This window comes from Pleurodeles waltl, chromosome 3_1 (genome assembly GCF_031143425.1).
Source record: "Pleurodeles waltl isolate 20211129_DDA chromosome 3_1, aPleWal1.hap1.20221129, whole genome shotgun sequence".
Taxonomy (NCBI): domain Eukaryota; kingdom Metazoa; phylum Chordata; class Amphibia; order Caudata; family Salamandridae; genus Pleurodeles; species Pleurodeles waltl.
In genome coordinates, this window is record NC_090440.1 from 541,038,018 (window position 1) to 541,055,275 (window position 17,258).

At 44.1% G+C, this 17,258-nt stretch overlaps 1 protein-coding gene across 2 annotated transcripts in view; it reads right to left on the bottom strand.

Annotated features, from left to right (window-relative positions):
* The window catches only part of IQCH (IQ motif containing H), a 613,153-nt gene that overhangs the window by 276,925 nt on the left and 318,970 nt on the right, over positions 1-17,258 (bottom strand). For both annotated transcript variants that reach the window (XM_069222867.1, XM_069222866.1), the window contains exon 12: positions 3,224-3,399. In XM_069222867.1, coding sequence (XP_069078968.1) covers positions 3,224-3,399 — 176 coding nt within the window. The remainder of the gene's footprint in view (positions 1-3,223; positions 3,400-17,258) is intronic.

Sequence of the window (17,258 nt, forward strand, 5' to 3'; positions counted from 1 at the left end):
ATATGTCATTTCAGAGTGATGTAATATGTGAGATCATTAGCAGCACATGGCGAGAACGCAAGTTGTCATTTCTTTAGGGCACAAACTACAGTTGCGATAACAATAACTGGTGAAATTCAGTGGGTTTGTTAGTTCAACTAACTATAACGTCCCTTTAACCTTTGGTTTTCTCATTGAATATCTAAGGTTTTTTTAATGCAAAGTAAAATTATACTACCATACATTAAGCCAACACTGGGCCGCGCACGTCCTTTGACCATGCACTGCATGGGATTGGCTGTAGGCCTGGTGCTGCATCCAACCCCCACTGGTGCCCCACCCCCATTGCGTCTGAGCCATGGGAAGCAGGGGGGATTGACCGCAGGGCCTGGGTGTCATTTTAAGTAAGGCAGACCTATGGCTTTATCAAAGGATCAGAAGAGTAAAATATAAAAAGTGGACCTATTTATGATTTATGAACGAATATATGGGACCTACATTACGGACTGGGGAATCACTTTGAACCTCTGAACTACTTCTGACGTGACCATTCTTCCTTGAACAGAATCACAATACTCCGTCCAATCTAAAAGAGCAGTGTTACAGTTTTGGAAATTACCAGACGTATGGACAAATACACAACCAATAAAGTTCTCACATTGTTACCAAGCCTTGAAAAAGCCCCAGCCCTGCGCACTGCGACGCAGCGAAACAGGCGTTGGCTGATCTCTCTCAGGATGTTCTTTCTTGATTGCTTAGAATCAAGCACAAAAAATTGTCATCATCAAATCATCCTCATTTACAGTTTTCTGGAGAAAAGTGTGCATTATTATCTTTGTTCTATATACGGTAAGATTTGGATGTAAATATCCCCACTTTACAAAAAACCTTTTTGTATAGAGCACATCCTGAGCTTGCGTATTTCACGACGCTTTCGCATATACTAATGAAGTCATTAGCACACGCGAGTGCCTTGAACTGAGAATGGGCGCTGTGCAAAAGGAAATCTTTTTTTATAGAGCACATCCTGTGTTCATATATTTTAAGACGCCCAACGACTTTTAAATTCAGCAAGCCGGAAGAGAATTGTCATGGGAACCACCAATCCAGGTTAGGTTTTATACTATAGTGACTACTGCTATCAGAAGCCAACTGCTCCCGAACAGCGGTCTAACCCCGTGAAACAATGGAACAGGAATCTGTTGGCAGCCTGATCCTCGGAGTGAAAACGGGGAGTGACCAGCACGGGGGTAAAAGAGAGCAGAAAGCTTCGCATAATTTGGATTAGTTTATTTTATAGTGCTTCGTCTGCATCAAAAGATAACAAAGGTGCTACAGGTAAATACAAGTACATGACAGGCTGTGCAGTGAGTTTGAAACAGGGAATATATTATATGGACATTAAGGAGACACGATGCTTGGTATAACATAAGAATCAAGAAAACGGTAAAGATAGAGCAGAGTGAAGTTTTTAATTTCCAAGTAGTGGAGATAAAAAAAAAACAATTCTAATTTCGTAACGAATCAACTGGTGGGGAGGCAAGCCCCAGCAGTGAATGACAGGGGAAAGCTAGTGCATGCCAGGATGCCACATTAGCAAAGAAATAACCACAGCAGAATTGAGTCAAACAACTGCAAGTGACTTAAGCAAGACAAAAATAGCCTAGAACTCCTGAGGGTATGAATGGTGGATAATGGTCTCAGCAGACGTCAATGGCCAGGAAACAACCAATAACCGGGCGGCTCACAACTGAAAAACCGCCATGGCTCCATGATGCCTGTGCAACAATGGGACCCTGCTCTGTTAGAGTGAAAGCCACAAAAGCACTGCAGCACCCTAACCACATACTTAGGAGAGGAGACAAGCAGAAAGACAAGGCCAGGCATTAACATTTAACAAATAAGTAGCCCATGCCCTGCTGGACAGGATTTTGGCATATTCTCACAAAGCAGGGAGAAGATTGTGTGGCAGCATTATTGCCAGTAGCACTGCCAGAGGGGTTGAGATAACACATACCAGTCCTGGAATGATATCACAGCCTCCAACAGCAAGCTGATATTCCTTAGAGAAGTGGGGGGTATGCTGCCCTGTAAAACAACTACTGCGCCAACCTCTCTTGCCTGCCACACAGAGAGGTCTTCCTGCTTGCTTCTCCATCTTGTGGTTATGATGTCTGAAATTTGAAACCAAAATGCACCACGCCATGACCTTTATTGGATGCAGGTGTTCAGAGAATGAAGCTTAGGATCCCGCCAACAGCTCGTAAATTGGTAAAAGTGTTCCACGTGATATGCAAGAGACTTTATGCTATATGTGGGAATCAGCTACTGCTAGACAATACAGGTTCCTTCATTGAAGAGAGCACTAGGAGCTCAAATTACATCCTGTTTCTCAATCTGCCATGGTCCAGATACTCATTTAATGAAGACACATCTTTGGCTTCATGGTCTGTGGCAAAGTGAGGATTAACCTACAGATTACCTCAAGGAAAGTAAGAACCAGTGACAGACATGAAACACTTTGTCTATATCTGCACTCCACAGCACCCCTGCCTTCTAACAGTAAAGCAAAAAAAGGACACAATGCCACCCCCAAAGACTGGGTTCCACATTTGGCTACCAAATCGATGTAATCATGTTTTCAGTGTTGGTCCCCTAAAGAGTCACTCTGGAACTCGGATCAATCACCTTTTGTTAAAGGAAAGATAGATCCTCATCATCTCTTGCTGTATAAGAGATTTTGCGTTTCATCAAGAGATGTACAGCTTAGAAGTTCATAAAAGTCTGGGTGTGATTAGGAAGGGAGACTTTTCCTCCAGAAAGGCCCAGTTTGTAAAATTCCGGCCAGTTCAACCCTGGTCTCAGCCCTTGTCGTAATAAAAATGTTGTGGTGGGAGTTTCTCACCAGGGAATGTTGGCATAGGTCTTGTGTGTGAGTCAAGCACTAGACGGATCCCCAAGTTCTCCTCAACATGGGGTTGTGACTGCTATTTCAGGAGCTAAACTTCACTGACGAACATTCATATGACGCAAATTAAAAGGACTCCCCACCCCTCCGGTAAGCGCTGAAACCCTCAAGCAGGAGCTGTATTCCCCCAGACTCAAAGCAGTCGTCTCATCAGCAAAGCCGTTAAATCTGCAATAATATTTCACTGGTGCGAGTCGGAGCGTTGCAAGTGATAACATTTTCCAATTTCATTTAACAGCCGCCCGAAGCGTGCAGTAATTAGAGGGGACCACTCACAGGGAAGCTGTTTATCGCCTCAGGGGTGAGGATCTTGAACCTGTCCTGCAGGTCGGTCGCGTCGTCGGGGTTCCCTGACTGGACAGCTGCTTGCAGACCCAGGAGCTTGGAGTAATACTGCAGCATCTCGTCGTTCAGCTCCAGGGGACAGACATAGATCACATCTACATTGGGATCTGGAACAGACAGAGGTTTTGCATTAATTACATTCAACTACCGAGCTAAACTAACTTCAGAGGTCGGATTTCACTCCCCCTAGGAACCCTTTTCGATGACTTTTATCGTGCTTATATACCAGTTTCCTTGGTCTGAGCCCACAGCCCATCTCTGAACCCACTGCCTTGAGGCCCAGAGTCCCTACACCCAATGTCTTTGGATCCCCTGAAACATCATAACCAGGAATTCTTGGTCTTGGACATTGTCATCCAAACTTTCGTCATCCACAGAGCTTGTTGTATGTGGAAATCAGCATCGCAGAGCCAATATTGCCGGATTTTAGTACTACTGTGCATCAATTCCTCTACAGCCCTTTCATGTCACTGTCACAGCCTCAAACTCTCAATGACATGGCTGTCCTTTAACTGTAGCCTGTCATTTGCATGATGCCCTTCTCACTTATTTTAGACACTTCTCCAGTATTCAGGGGTCATGTGGGGGATTGCAGGACACAGCAGCGATAGCCCAAAAATTATGGCCTGGCAAAAGGTAACTCATTTAGAATGTTAAAGTTTAGGATGACAGCTAAACCACTCAGGGATTTAAACCTTCAGGAGCACAGATTTAGTATACTACCCTCCTCCCTTTGAGAGGACCACAGGAGTAGCAAATCATTCTGGAGTACTGTAACCAGGGCCACTGGAATTATGCCACTGTGTACCTCTGGCATTTTTACTTAATTGTAGATTTCGTGCATTTGCCACATAGTCCATCATTTGCTTCAGAAACTGTACATTTAAACAAAAAAATCTAATTTAAACAGATCAAAAGTTACTAAAATGCAGCAGCATGTGTTGCCATGCAATGGAAGGCCATTAGCAAAAGTTGGCTTGTCTCCTTTCAATTGCTTATTGTGTATTTGGATGTAAAACTGGAACTAATGAGGTGAACCTTTGTCCAGAAAAAACTGGTACTAATGAAGTGAAACCTTTGCCCAGACAGTGTTATAGGTGTAAAAATCATAACATAAGTAATACTATCACAAAATGTGCTGCATTATGCAGTATACTTCCTATTTTATTGTTGTATAATTTAGTCAATCCTGCTGGGTAATTTGGTCCTTTATTCCCCTGCTTATTTCCAGTGGCCATTACTTTAACTTAGGTACCTTCAGGTACAGTAACTGATGGACTTGCCTTCTGTAGCACAGTAAATAGTGGACCAGGATTATGTGGCAAAGTAACTAATGGAGAGGCCTTCAGTGGCACAGTAACGTAATTGTAGTCTGTGGCGCAATATCTAATGAGCAGTCATCTTGTGGCACAGTGACACTGAGCAAACGCACAGAAACCGATAGGCACACATTCTGAGCACAATGATGGAAGTCAATTGTGCAGCAAAGACAACGAAAAGCACAACATCTGTTGCATAATAACTACCAGGAAGCATCCAGTGGGAGGCAGGCACACAGTGAGCAGTTACTAGCGCACAAGCATTATGGCCATGGTGAAATGTATGCATATTCTCTGGCACAGTTACTGTGATGGGATTCACATGTAATAAACATTTTCATACAAGGCTATTAACTACACGGGGCGGGCACCATGTTGTCTCATAGGCACAGTAAATTATGAATACTGCAGTGGCACTGGAATTCGAACAGGCATATTCTCTGGCACTGTATTGTGGCTAACGCTGTAACTCCTGACGTAACGTATCAGTGATGTTTCCCTGGGCACATACGTTCAGAAGAGAGATGTCCGACAAACACTTTTACGTAACCATGGTGTCTCCAATGGCATAAGCCATGCTCCCACTGCTTATGATGACCCAGAGGACGGTTACACTAAGGCTTTTTCTGCTGCTGAGAACTCTCCTTCAGGTTCTAAATAACTTAAACGAGTAACCTTCAACCATCTCCGAGGCTGGTGGCTTTATAACCAAAACACTGAAACACCTCAAAACAAAGTAGGTATATTTTCGGAGTGGTAGACCCTCCACCCCCACAACAATTGTGACGTCTTTGCAGGGGCTATTACTGGGGTGAAATGGCATTAGTGATGTTTCAGTCCCCCCACCACTACATCTTACCACCCACAATCGTAGATCCTTTGGATTTACCATCACTGAATTTCGCGTTCACAGAATCAGACAGCCACTAGATCCCACCATATGTAGGTAACGTTTAGTACAAAGAATCGTTCCTATGTCTAAACTGGGTCACCTCTGGCAGGGCATAGAAAGCAGGCACCGCATGTGCCCTTGGTCACCCGAAAAGTGACGAAGAGTAATTTTACCACCTATAACGTTTATTCATTTATTAACCTCCTTTATATGATTTGGCTTTCTGTAAAATAAAGGTTGGCAGGATCAGGAAATAACCGACACTACAAGAGGACTTTAAAGCTTATTAGCAAGGAAACGTCCAACATCTTCTGCCCTAGGTGTGGACCGTGCCCTGACACAGAAGGCTTATAGTTGATAAGAGTCAATTCAGAGGCTTACAATAAAGATACCATTCTAGCTACAGTCATACCCACCTCAGAGGCAGAGTGGCCAAACTCCACCATGGCTGGTTTTATTCATCCATGTCCTCTAGTAGCTCTAAACTCCATAGGAAAGCATGTGTAGTCCTCAGTCATGGAGTCACTTAAAGGTTGTTGTCTCGTCTTATTCCGTGGCAGCTAGATCTAATTTCAGGTCAGTTTCCTTTCTGTGGTCCGATTTAAGGTTTCACAAAATTAAGGAACGGCTATGTATATCAGGCCTACATTTGGCTCAGTTACCAGGGGAGACAAAATGCTGGGCTGCTTTTTCAAGAGATTTTCCACATATCTTCAACTTTTAGTTCCATCTGGTCTCTGCAGAGGTTAGCTCTTGCACTGAATTCTCAAGAGATCTCAGTTGAAAACAATCTTCTGCATTTGTTTTTAACCCCTTTGCTGCCAGGCCTTTTCCCACTCCTGTGCCAAGCTTTTTTTTGGCTATTTGGGGCAGTTCGCGCTTAGGCCCTCATAACGTTTTGTCCACATAAGCTACCTATGCCAAATTTGTGTCCTTTTTTCCCCCAGCATCTTAGAGATTCTAGAGGTACCCAGAGTTTGTGGGTTCCCCTGGAGGAGACTAAGAAATTAGCCAAAATACAGCTAACATTTTTTTTTAAAATGGGAAAAAAGGGCTGCAGAAAAAAGAATGTTTTTTTTTTCCCCCTGAAAATGGCATCAACAAAGGGTTTGCAGTACTAAAATCACCATCCTCCCAGCTTTCAGGAACAGGCAGACTTGAATCAGAAAGCCTCTAGCTCGGCCGGCACATAGGGAAACCTAGCAAACCTATACATTTATGACAACTAGACACCTAGGGGAATTCAGAATGTGATGACTTGTGGGGCTCTCACCAGGTTCTGTTACCCAGAATCCTTTGCAGACATAAAAAATTTGGCAAATAAAACACCTTTTCCTCACATTTCGGTGATAGAAAGTTCTGGAATCTGAGAGGAGCAACACATTTCCTTCCACCCAGCATTCCCTCAAGTCTCCCAATAAAAATGGTACCTCAATTGTGTTGGTAGACCTAGTGCCCGTGGCAGGAAATGCCCCAAAACACAACATGGACACATCAGATTTTTACATTGACAACTGATATGTTTTTTGGAAAGTGCCTAGTGGTGGATTTTGGTCTCTAGCTCAGCCGGCACCTAGGAAAACCTACCAAACTTGTGCATTTGTGAAAACTAGACACCTAGGGGAACCCAGGATGTGTTAACTTGTGGCGCTCTCACCAAGTTCTGCTACCCAGAATACTTTGCAAACCTCACAATTTGGCAAAAAAAAAAAAAAACCTTTTCCTCACATTTCGGTGATAGAAAGTTCTGGAATCTGAGAGGAGCCACTAATTTCCTTCCACCCAGCATTCCCCTAAGTCTCCCGATAAAAATGGAAGCTCACTTGTGTGAGTAGGCCTAGTGCCCGCAACAGGACATGCCCCAAAACACAACATGGACAAATCACATTTTCCCAAAGAAAACTGCCCTTTTTTTTTTTGCAAAGTGCTAGCTGTGCATTTTGGCCTCTAGCTCACTCTGCACCTAGGAAAACCTAGCAAACCTGGACATTTCTGAAAACTAGACACCTCGGGAAACCCAAGATAGGGTAACTTGTGGCACTCTCACCAGGTTCTGCTACTCAGAATCCTTAGCAAACCTCAATATTTGGCAAAAAACAATTTTTCCTCACATTTTGGTGCTGCAAAGTTCTGGAATCTGAGGGGAGCCACAAGCTTCCTTCCACCCAGCATTCCTCCATATCTCCCGATACAAATGGTGCCTCACTTGTGTGGGCAGGCCTAGTGCCCATGATAGGAAATGTCCCAAAATACTACATGGAGACATCAAAATTATCAGATACAAAACTACCGTTTTCTTGGGTGGGGTAGGGGGGCGTATGGCACCTGCGTTTGTGGTCCTGGGCTTAGCAGCCATCTAGGGAAACCTACCAAACCCAGACCTGTCAGAAAACTAGACACCCGAGGGAGTCCAGGGAGGTGTGACTTGCGTGGATCCCCCAGTCTTTTCTTACTCAGAATCCTCAGCAAACCTCAAATTTAGTTAAACAAAACCCACATTTTTCCTACATTTCTGTGTGGGATCACCGCACCGGCACAAATTTCCTACCACCCAACATTCCCCTCAGTCTCCCGATAAAAGGGATAACTCACTTGTGTAGGTGGGCCAAGCGCCTGTGACAGGGAAGAGCCAAAAATGTCGGAACTGAGGAGAAACCAAAGCGGGTCCAAAAGGGCAGTTTGGAAAAAAAAATTTTTAGGCTGACAAGTGAGGCAGAATTGTTATCAGTATGTATGCGACTATGCTGGGTGGTAGGAATCTTGTGGATTCCTGCAGGTCCCGGAAGGTTCCATCACAAAAATGTGGGGGAAAGGTGTGATTTCAAGCAAAGTTAGAGGTTTGCAGTGTTGTGTAGCCAATTTAGTTATAGCTCCATGCATGTTATTTTAGCATAGTAGGCCTGCCGCTGTGCTCTTTAACCTAGATATATTTTATTCGGCTTCATTTTATTATTGTTACAGTAGCCACTTTTACAGTATTGTTTTATTTTCTCTATCTAGCAGTTTTTGCCTAGGCCAGCACTCTGTTCTCAAACAAGACATTCTTGCTCACTCTGTGCTTCTTCCAAGGCTGTAGTAAGATAGGTTGCCGATGAGCATGGTATAAAATATTGTCTCCGACATTCATAGAAAACACACACCCTTACATAGTGACATTTTCTCAGAACATCAGCTGTTTTATTATAAAAACACTTCCTTGTCCCTTACACATTAGAGGGAGATTCCACCCAGAGAACCACAACTGTATGGTGATTGCTTCGCTGCAGCTGCTTATGCAGACTTCAGGCCTTTGCTCAGGTATGGGGGATGATGTCTTCCCAGGGGAACCTGAAGGGCAGAATTAGAGCTTAACACGCTGTGCTCCATTATAGCCTATGTAGGAATTAGTCTATTGACTGTAGAAACAATATGGTAGCGTTATTCTTATGATTCACTCTCCTTGTCACAATTTTTATCTTGTCATGCTGTATCGTCCTGGTTATTGCAGCTCACGCTTTGCTATCTAAGATGCAGTCACATCAGGTTCTCCTGAGTATCTCGGTCTCATTATATACAAAGACACCTCAGTACTATATACCGAGACGTCCATGGTATGGAGGATTTCCTCCTCTGCTAAGTAGGGAACCCTATTTGATGCTGGAGGTTGTTCAAGCTTGAACTCTAAAAGGAAAGTCCCCATTTGGTCTGCCTTCTCCGAACAAATGTATCATATACCATAGTGAATCCGCAACAGGTAGCAATCTCAGTCAACATGAGACAACCCCTGACTGCACATTTACTGGCAAATGGCCTAACAGCCCAGGGGAGTCCAGTCACATTTGTGGTAGATGCACATGCAGCTTATAGAACAGAACTTTTTTTATTCATGGGTCACATTTCCAGCAGTTGGTGGGAACATAAATACATTTCATCACTACACACTTGCAAACATACCTGGACAATACAGGGCATATGCATATCTAAAAATACCTTTACCTTATCAGAAACATAATAATTGGCTTGATGGCGCCCTACCCCACACAATCTTACCAGTTAGGTTAGGTCCTCTAAGTAACGATGGTCCTACCTAGCCTTTATTGGCCACTTATACACCTCACCCTGCAGTAGCAAATTTAGCAATAGCTGAGGTCCGTCACTTATATACTGAGCTGACAGCAATATATAGACGATTAGTACAGTTTGTAATGCAAACATTGAATACCAACGCAGCACGTGCTGCTCCAGCGCAACCGCATGCAGTGATGCCAGGCATTAACCCTGCAACTGTACATTCGATTATGGGTAAGGTACCCGCCAAATGAGAAGAAATCCCGTTCTAGCTAGCTCAAAATATAAACGCACTGGAAGCAGTATTCCCCCATACGGGACCTCAGGATAAACATAGAATTCTAACGACATGCTTGCCGTTTGGGATGGTTCCTACAGCTGATAACTGTAACACATGGGGCACGGTATTTGCCGCGCTCTACACTACCGCACACAGTACACCAACACTTGCCAACTTACCAGAAGTGTTGAAAAAAATTCAAGATGAATATGGGGCTGCCCCGGCCCTAGATATGGGGATGCAATTAATGGTCAATTTTGCAACAGTATCCTCAATTATGTTAAGTAACCTTAAAGGGGAAGCAGTCGCACTAGCAGTGCGCATGCGGCTCTGGGATGTTCCTCAACAGGATCAAGAACGTGAACTGCCAAAGATTATCGCAACAACCTATTCTAGTATTGGTCGAGATAGTCTAGGGGCTAGACCAACTAAACCACAATTTCAGGGCAAATCTAATAAAGATTTTTCTAAGCAAGCTCCTTAGGGTAGCAAGAAATGCTGGGATAAAAAACAACAAACTCCGAAAAAAGAAAGGTGAGAATCTCTGCGTACGGAGACCCCACTGAATAGATATGATCTCTGAAATAGATATAATAAAAATGCCTGATAGATATCAATATACTGATACACGCCAACCTCGTTCCTTTCAGGACTCATCGGAAAAACGAAGTGAGAGAGGTGGGCGATCAGAGTGAAGAACAGAGTACGTGAAACCAAGACAGGAATTACAATGCTCATCAGAGGTTTCTGTTAAAAAGGAAAAGAAGCCTCCTCAACAAAAACCCCAATTTAAAAAGAAAAAGGCAGCAGCAGTCGCAATACGACATGCCGCTCAAGAAGAGGGTCCCCTGAAGAAAAAGACGTGGGCACTAGCACTGCTAGACAGCGCAGCAGTGGTCACAATAGGTCGCCGGAGTCTTCTAGAGCATCTGGAGGTGAAAGCAACTGATGACTTTCTACAAGTAGATACAGCGGACATGAGTGTCTCCACGCCTGATAGGGTGTATAAAGTAACTTTACAGTTAGAAGGAGACACTGAGCGCACAATAGACGCAATCTTTTGGGATCGCGTAGTAAATATATATGATGTCTTGTTGGCCGAACAAGATTGGCTGCCTGAATTTGTCCGTACCTGCCTCTATGGTGAAGATGTTATTAAGCGTTCTTTCCCGCCCCATGTCCCGGAGGAACTCGCTGAGTCCTACGCCATCGATTGGGCACTGGCGCAGGCACCCGCGTTATATCGCAACCATGTAGGATGGGATAAAGAATCACCCTACCATGTAATTCCTATTAAAAATCAACCTCAATATCCAATAAAACATGATGCAAAAGCACCAGTAAGAGAAATCCTCACACAACTAGAGTACCAGGGCATAATTGAACCCTGTGTCTTCCCAAGGAATAATCCTTTATTACCAGTAGCTAAACCGGACCATTCATATAGAATAGTCTTAGACTACTGACACTTTAATAGTCATACACGCACATATGCTATACAAAACTCAAATAGCACAGCACTGATGAACAACATAGTGCCTAATAAATATAAAACAACTTTGGATATTTCCAATGGTTTTTTCTGCCAGAATATAGCGCTTGAGAGTAGAGACTTAACAAGTTTCAGCGCACTAGGCTCTCAGAAAAAAATTCTGTTGTTTATCCCAGGGGTACAAGAACAGTCCAGGACTGTTCGCAGCTTGTGTGACTGCAATTTTGCACGACATTGACCCTGAAGCATTGTCCTATGTAGACGATATCTACCTTACGGACGATGAATTGCTGCAACATTTAAGACGGGTAGACTGCATTGTTGTGGGATTTGCTGAATTTGGCTACAAATTCAACTTCAAAAAACTAATATAGCCTTCCTCAGCAGCCTGTTTCTGGGATATGAGCTATCGAATGAAGGAAAGGGCCTAAGTAACTTTAAGTCAAAAATGTAATCTACATCAGTGGCTGTCAAAGACGTTGGAAAAACAACAAGTGATGGACGGAATGCTGAACATTGTCAAACACCCACCCCCAGTCATGCCCAGACGTGGGTCCCGTGCTTCCCATGCCACTGGATTCAAGCTAGCCTGGCTGATGAGGGGTGAAACCCCGAAACCGGTCCCAGGATGCTTGTTTCCGGTCCAGTGAGGACCTGCCTTGGCAGTTCGGTCTGGACTGTTCCCATGAGGAACAGGGTCAAGACTGATTTGCATATGGCTGGGTCCAAACTGGGGTGGCATGGTGAGCAAAAGAACGATGGATTAAACCCAGATCTATGACTGGGGGTGAGTGTTTGACAATGTTCAGCATTCCGTCCATCACTTGTTGTTTTTGCTTTGTCGCCCTAAGTGGGAAGGGTATGCCCAGACGTGGGTCCCGTGCTTCTCATGCCACTGGATTCAAGCTAGCCTGGCTGATGAGGGGTGAAACCCCGAAACCGGTCCCAGGATGCTTGTTTCCGGTCCAGTGAGGACCTGGCTTGGCAGTTCGGTCTGGACTGTTCCCATGAGGAACAGGGTCAAGACTGATTTGCATATGGCTGGGTCCAAACTGGGGTGGCATGGTGAGCAAAAGAACGATGGATTAAACCCAGATCTATGACTGGGGGTGAGTGTTTGACAATGTTCAGCATTCCGTCCATCACTTGTTGTTTTTGCTTTGTCGCCCTAAGTGGGAAGGGTATGCCCAGACGTGGGTCCCGTGCTTCCCATGCCACTGGATTCAAGCTAGCCTGGCTGATGAGGGTTGAAACCCCGAAACCGGTCCCAGGATGCTTGTTTCCGGTCCAGTGAGGACCTGGCTTGGCAGTTCGGTCTGGACTGTTCCCATGAGGAACAGGGTCAAGACTGATTTGCATATGGCTGGGTCCAAACTGGGGTGGCATGGTGAGCAAAAGAACGATGGATTAAACCCAGATCTATGACTGGGGGTGAGTGTTTGACAATGTTCAGCATTCCGTCCATCACTTGTTGTTTTTGCTTTGTCGCCCTAAGTGGGAAGGGTATGCCCAGACGTGGGTCCCGTGCTTCCCATGCCACTGGATTCAAGCTAGCCTGGCTGATGAGGGGTGAAACCCCGAAACCGGTCCCAGGATGCTTGTTTCCGGTCCAGTGAGGACCTGGCTTGGCAGTTCGGTCTGGACTGTTCCCATGAGGAACAGGGTCAAGACTGATTTGCATATGGCTGGGTCCAAACTGGGGTGGCATGGTGAGCAAAAGAACGATGGATTAAACCCAGATCTATGACTGGGGGTGGGTGTTTGACAATGTTCAGCATTCCGTCCATCACTTGTTGTTTTTCCAACGTCTTTGACAGCCACTGATGTAGATTACATTTTTGACTTAAAGTTACAGACTCAAGAATTTTTGCAATAAGAACTAGAATACCCAGTTCCAGCAAACACGTTGCCAATTGATCAGTATCAAAGAGTCATGTACACCGATGGCTTTGCACAACCTGCAATTGGCACAAAACATCCGTACTCCGCTGCATGAGCAGTCGTAAGTGGCTACATGGAGGATAAGACATTTTGTCCGCAACATACATTCATGCAAACCCTAGGGGATTGCACAGCACAACTAGCAGAGCTGAGAGCTCTGGTGATGGCACTGGAACATACGGATTCTGCACAGCACATGCTGGTTGTTTGTAATTTGTACTATTGTGTCCAGTCCTTCAATGAATACCTGCACTACTGGCGCCAGAATGGGTTCAGGGATTCCAAAGGCAACACCATTAAACATAGACTCCTGTGGGGAAAGTAGCGGATCTTAAGGAAACGCTACCAAATGTCCATGTTGTACATACACTTGGACACCAGCGCGTTGGAATACACGTTGCTGGAAACACACTGGCTGATGAAGCCGTAAAGTCAGCAGTAGCCACAGCCACTGTTGCTGTAGTAACCCGCTTATGTGCGAAACCAGCCAAAGACATATGGGCTGCCGTCAAAGCTACCGCTGTGGTACGCCCTATCCAAAAGCATTTCCTGCTAAATATTCCTACAGAATGGGAGGCTGCCTAAATGCTGAAGTTAAAATACCAGGCGTAGGAGTTCGGGATATTCCCAACAAAAATATATGATCAGAGTTGATTAAAGCAGCGCATGAGGGGGTAGCATTTGCCCATGCTGGTGTGGCGGCTACGATATCATTGTTACAAGCTTGTTATTGGTGGCCAGGCCTATACAAAGAGGCCAAGCAGTATGTCCTTTGTTGTGACATCTGCCAACAAATGAGTTTCCACTGCTAAACGCCCACCACAGACACCCCTCCTAATCTCCAACAAACCATTACAATGTGTGTACGTGGACCACTGCGGTCCCATAACAGTGGACAGTGCATACAAATACATCTTAGCCGCTGTTGACTCCTGCTCCAGATTTCTATGGATGTGGCCACAATGCTCGGCTGACGCTCGGACTGTTATTATTAAAGATTTGCGAGTCTTTATCAGTACATATGCTGTTGCGGCTTTCCACTCGGACCAGGGCCCTGCTTTCGCCTCAAGGGCATTCAGGGACGCCATGGCTTCGTTGGGGGTCCAACTCCAGTACTCGTCTCCATTTCATCCTGAGGGAAATAGTGCCATGGAGCGATTAAACTGTGATTTAAAGCAATTCTTAACAGCCAGAGTCTTAGGTACAGGTCGTAGTTGGCTTAATCATCTGTATGGAGTCCAGAGAGCATTTAGCAATCTGCCCAGAAGGTCCCTGGGGGGTCGTACTTCATATGAGTGCCTGTTCGGAACTCGAATGTATGTTCCAGATGTTGATGGTCCTGGCGTGGAGGCGGCAGAAACACCATTGGACATAAATGAATGTGTCACTGTCTTACAGGAGTTGCAACAGTTCTGTGACAACAACTCTTCTGCCACTGCTGCCTCCATAGGAATTAAGGATGTACCTGTAACGCCTACCGGCTGGATTCCTAAAACAGGGGATCTAGTACGTGAAAGGTTTGCTGTGAAAAAGGAATTTGGACCTTCTTATCGTGCACCCGTCACAATCCTGGGAATCCACGGTACCAGAACTGTTATTCTACCACTGTTGGCAGGTGCCAAAGAAAGTAGTTTTCTCTCCATCGACAATGTCAAACGACACCACGTGGCCGATCCTGCACAGTCGACCAAAAGGAACACTCAGTAGTTCCCGAATCCCTCTCACTACTGGTCAAGAAGTTCCTCTACAAGTTGTAAGCAGCAACACCGACACCTCTCCGAGCTTGGGGAGGGAGGAAAATGATCTTGCATTAGTTCCACTAACAACAAATAACACAGATATAGTTAATCGATTTGACACAGCTTCAACACAGACGGATGGTGCTATTTATTTTGTGCCTCCAAAGGAAACACCAACTCCACCAACGAACACGGCTCCAGTTTTTGCACAAACAGCTTCTGGATATTTTGCCGACATCAACGATGACGTCTCAGACTCATTTACCTCTTCCACACCTGAACTGTCAAAAACACATAAGCTAATAAACTGGCTTAAAGCAACATACTTTATTCTTCCATGGAACTATCTGTGGCTTTCCTTGAATGTACTAGCTTTCCTACTTTGAATTGGGTTTGTCATCACTTTCTTTTTGTTAATACATGTTCATTTTCTTCCTGAAAAATCAACAATTGAACTGGTGGATGAGGTCCTGAAACCACATTTTTCTTCACATAAGGTCCGCAGAGACTTGTCTTTTGTGAACCTTTCCGCTATACCAATTTCTGATGGGATTGTTTGGGATAAAGTAACATTCCATATATAAGGTCCTACGGAGGTTATTCAAATACCATATGTGTTTAAACTTTCGATGAACTATATAATAATACCTGGAATTGTTTCTGATGATTGGGATGTGAAAAAAGTTGATTCTATGATGACTGAATTGCAGTATTATACTGTATTTGAAAACAAAGATGTTTATCAATCTAAAGAAAATTATGGTGATATGGTTTGCTATAATTATTATGGGCACCATTTCATACACAGAGCAAGCAGCCCAAAAACAGTTTTTAATTATACACAATGGGAACACTGTCCGACTCCACCACAAGGGAGTTCCAAAACGTATTCTGAAAAGTTTACATATTTTTCTGGGCATGATGTTAAAAATGCTGAGTCGTATTATTTTACATTGCCACCTACAGGAAACATGCGCATACTATTGACAAATATGAAATTTATATATTCGGATTCTTTTGTTTCCGGGTAGACTATAGAAGGCTATGAATATTGGCTGAAGTCGATTGACTTAAAAAGTGTGTGGGGAACTAGACATTGGTAAATAAGATGGAAGGAAGCTTTATTTAGAGCATGCCTGATACCTGCTCAAATGATATTTTTAAATGAAACTGTACAACAAACGAGTTGTTTAGGCTTAGCAAAGATCAAGGAATTGAACACGCCTAGTATTCCTGCCCCTGCAAAATTTTATAAATGGCAGAAATATACAAATGCAACTGAAGATCAGCTTGACAAATGGGTCCAGAATGGCACGTTTAATGTTTCACTGACACGTCCTGGCTGGTGGTTATTGTGGTCAATAGATATCAATGGGTGTCACAAACGTTTTATCAACTCCTTGGGGGGGTTTTAGAACTAGTAGGCCGGACCCTCGCTATATATCATCCGAACATGTGGGTTTAGTAACAATATACAGTGTAGGGAAACTATGCCAGCTTAAGAACTTCCTCACTAGATGCGGTTAGAGAACACCTCAGTCTCCTGTCTATTAACACTGTCTTACAGGACTTCCTGTTAGGCCCCAGAAAACAACGCAGAAATCCCTTCTTATATGAAGTATATAATGAAATTTGGAAGCTTTCTCAATAAGAAGCTGCTGCCTGGTTAAGGCAAACAGACCAGGAAAACTTAAAGAAGGCATTAGCTGTTGTAGATAATGGGATCAATACCCTGTCCGACCGGATATACACTTTAAATAACATTGTCTCTTCTGCTATAGACATTATACAAACAGATATGTCTTCCTTACATCATGGACAGAGTCACCTAAGGTCCATTATACAGTTGGGTTGGACACTTCAAACACTGAAGGTGGGCGCGTTCCCTGGCAACATGTCAGCGCCAGGGAAATATTTTCTTCTTTTAATTTAACATGACAACAACAACGAATGGCTAAGAAAGAGGCGACTTATGTCATGCTGAAATACCATCTGCTGAGTAGTTAATACATGGGGTCATTAATCTTCCTATTTCCACACTTCAATTCACGTCCTGTTTAGAACACAATCCAGTAGGCAGATATGAAAGGCTGGGAGATAGTTACATCCATTAGGTGTGGGAGCTACCTTTCGCATACAAATGTCTTAGTGGCATGAAAGAAGTCTTTCTTAGCTGTAGTGAAAGTGAGACTTCCGTCAGCCATTCAATGGTTTGTAAACAGCTGTCCTTGCATGGGGCGTGCAACGCGTCTGCAG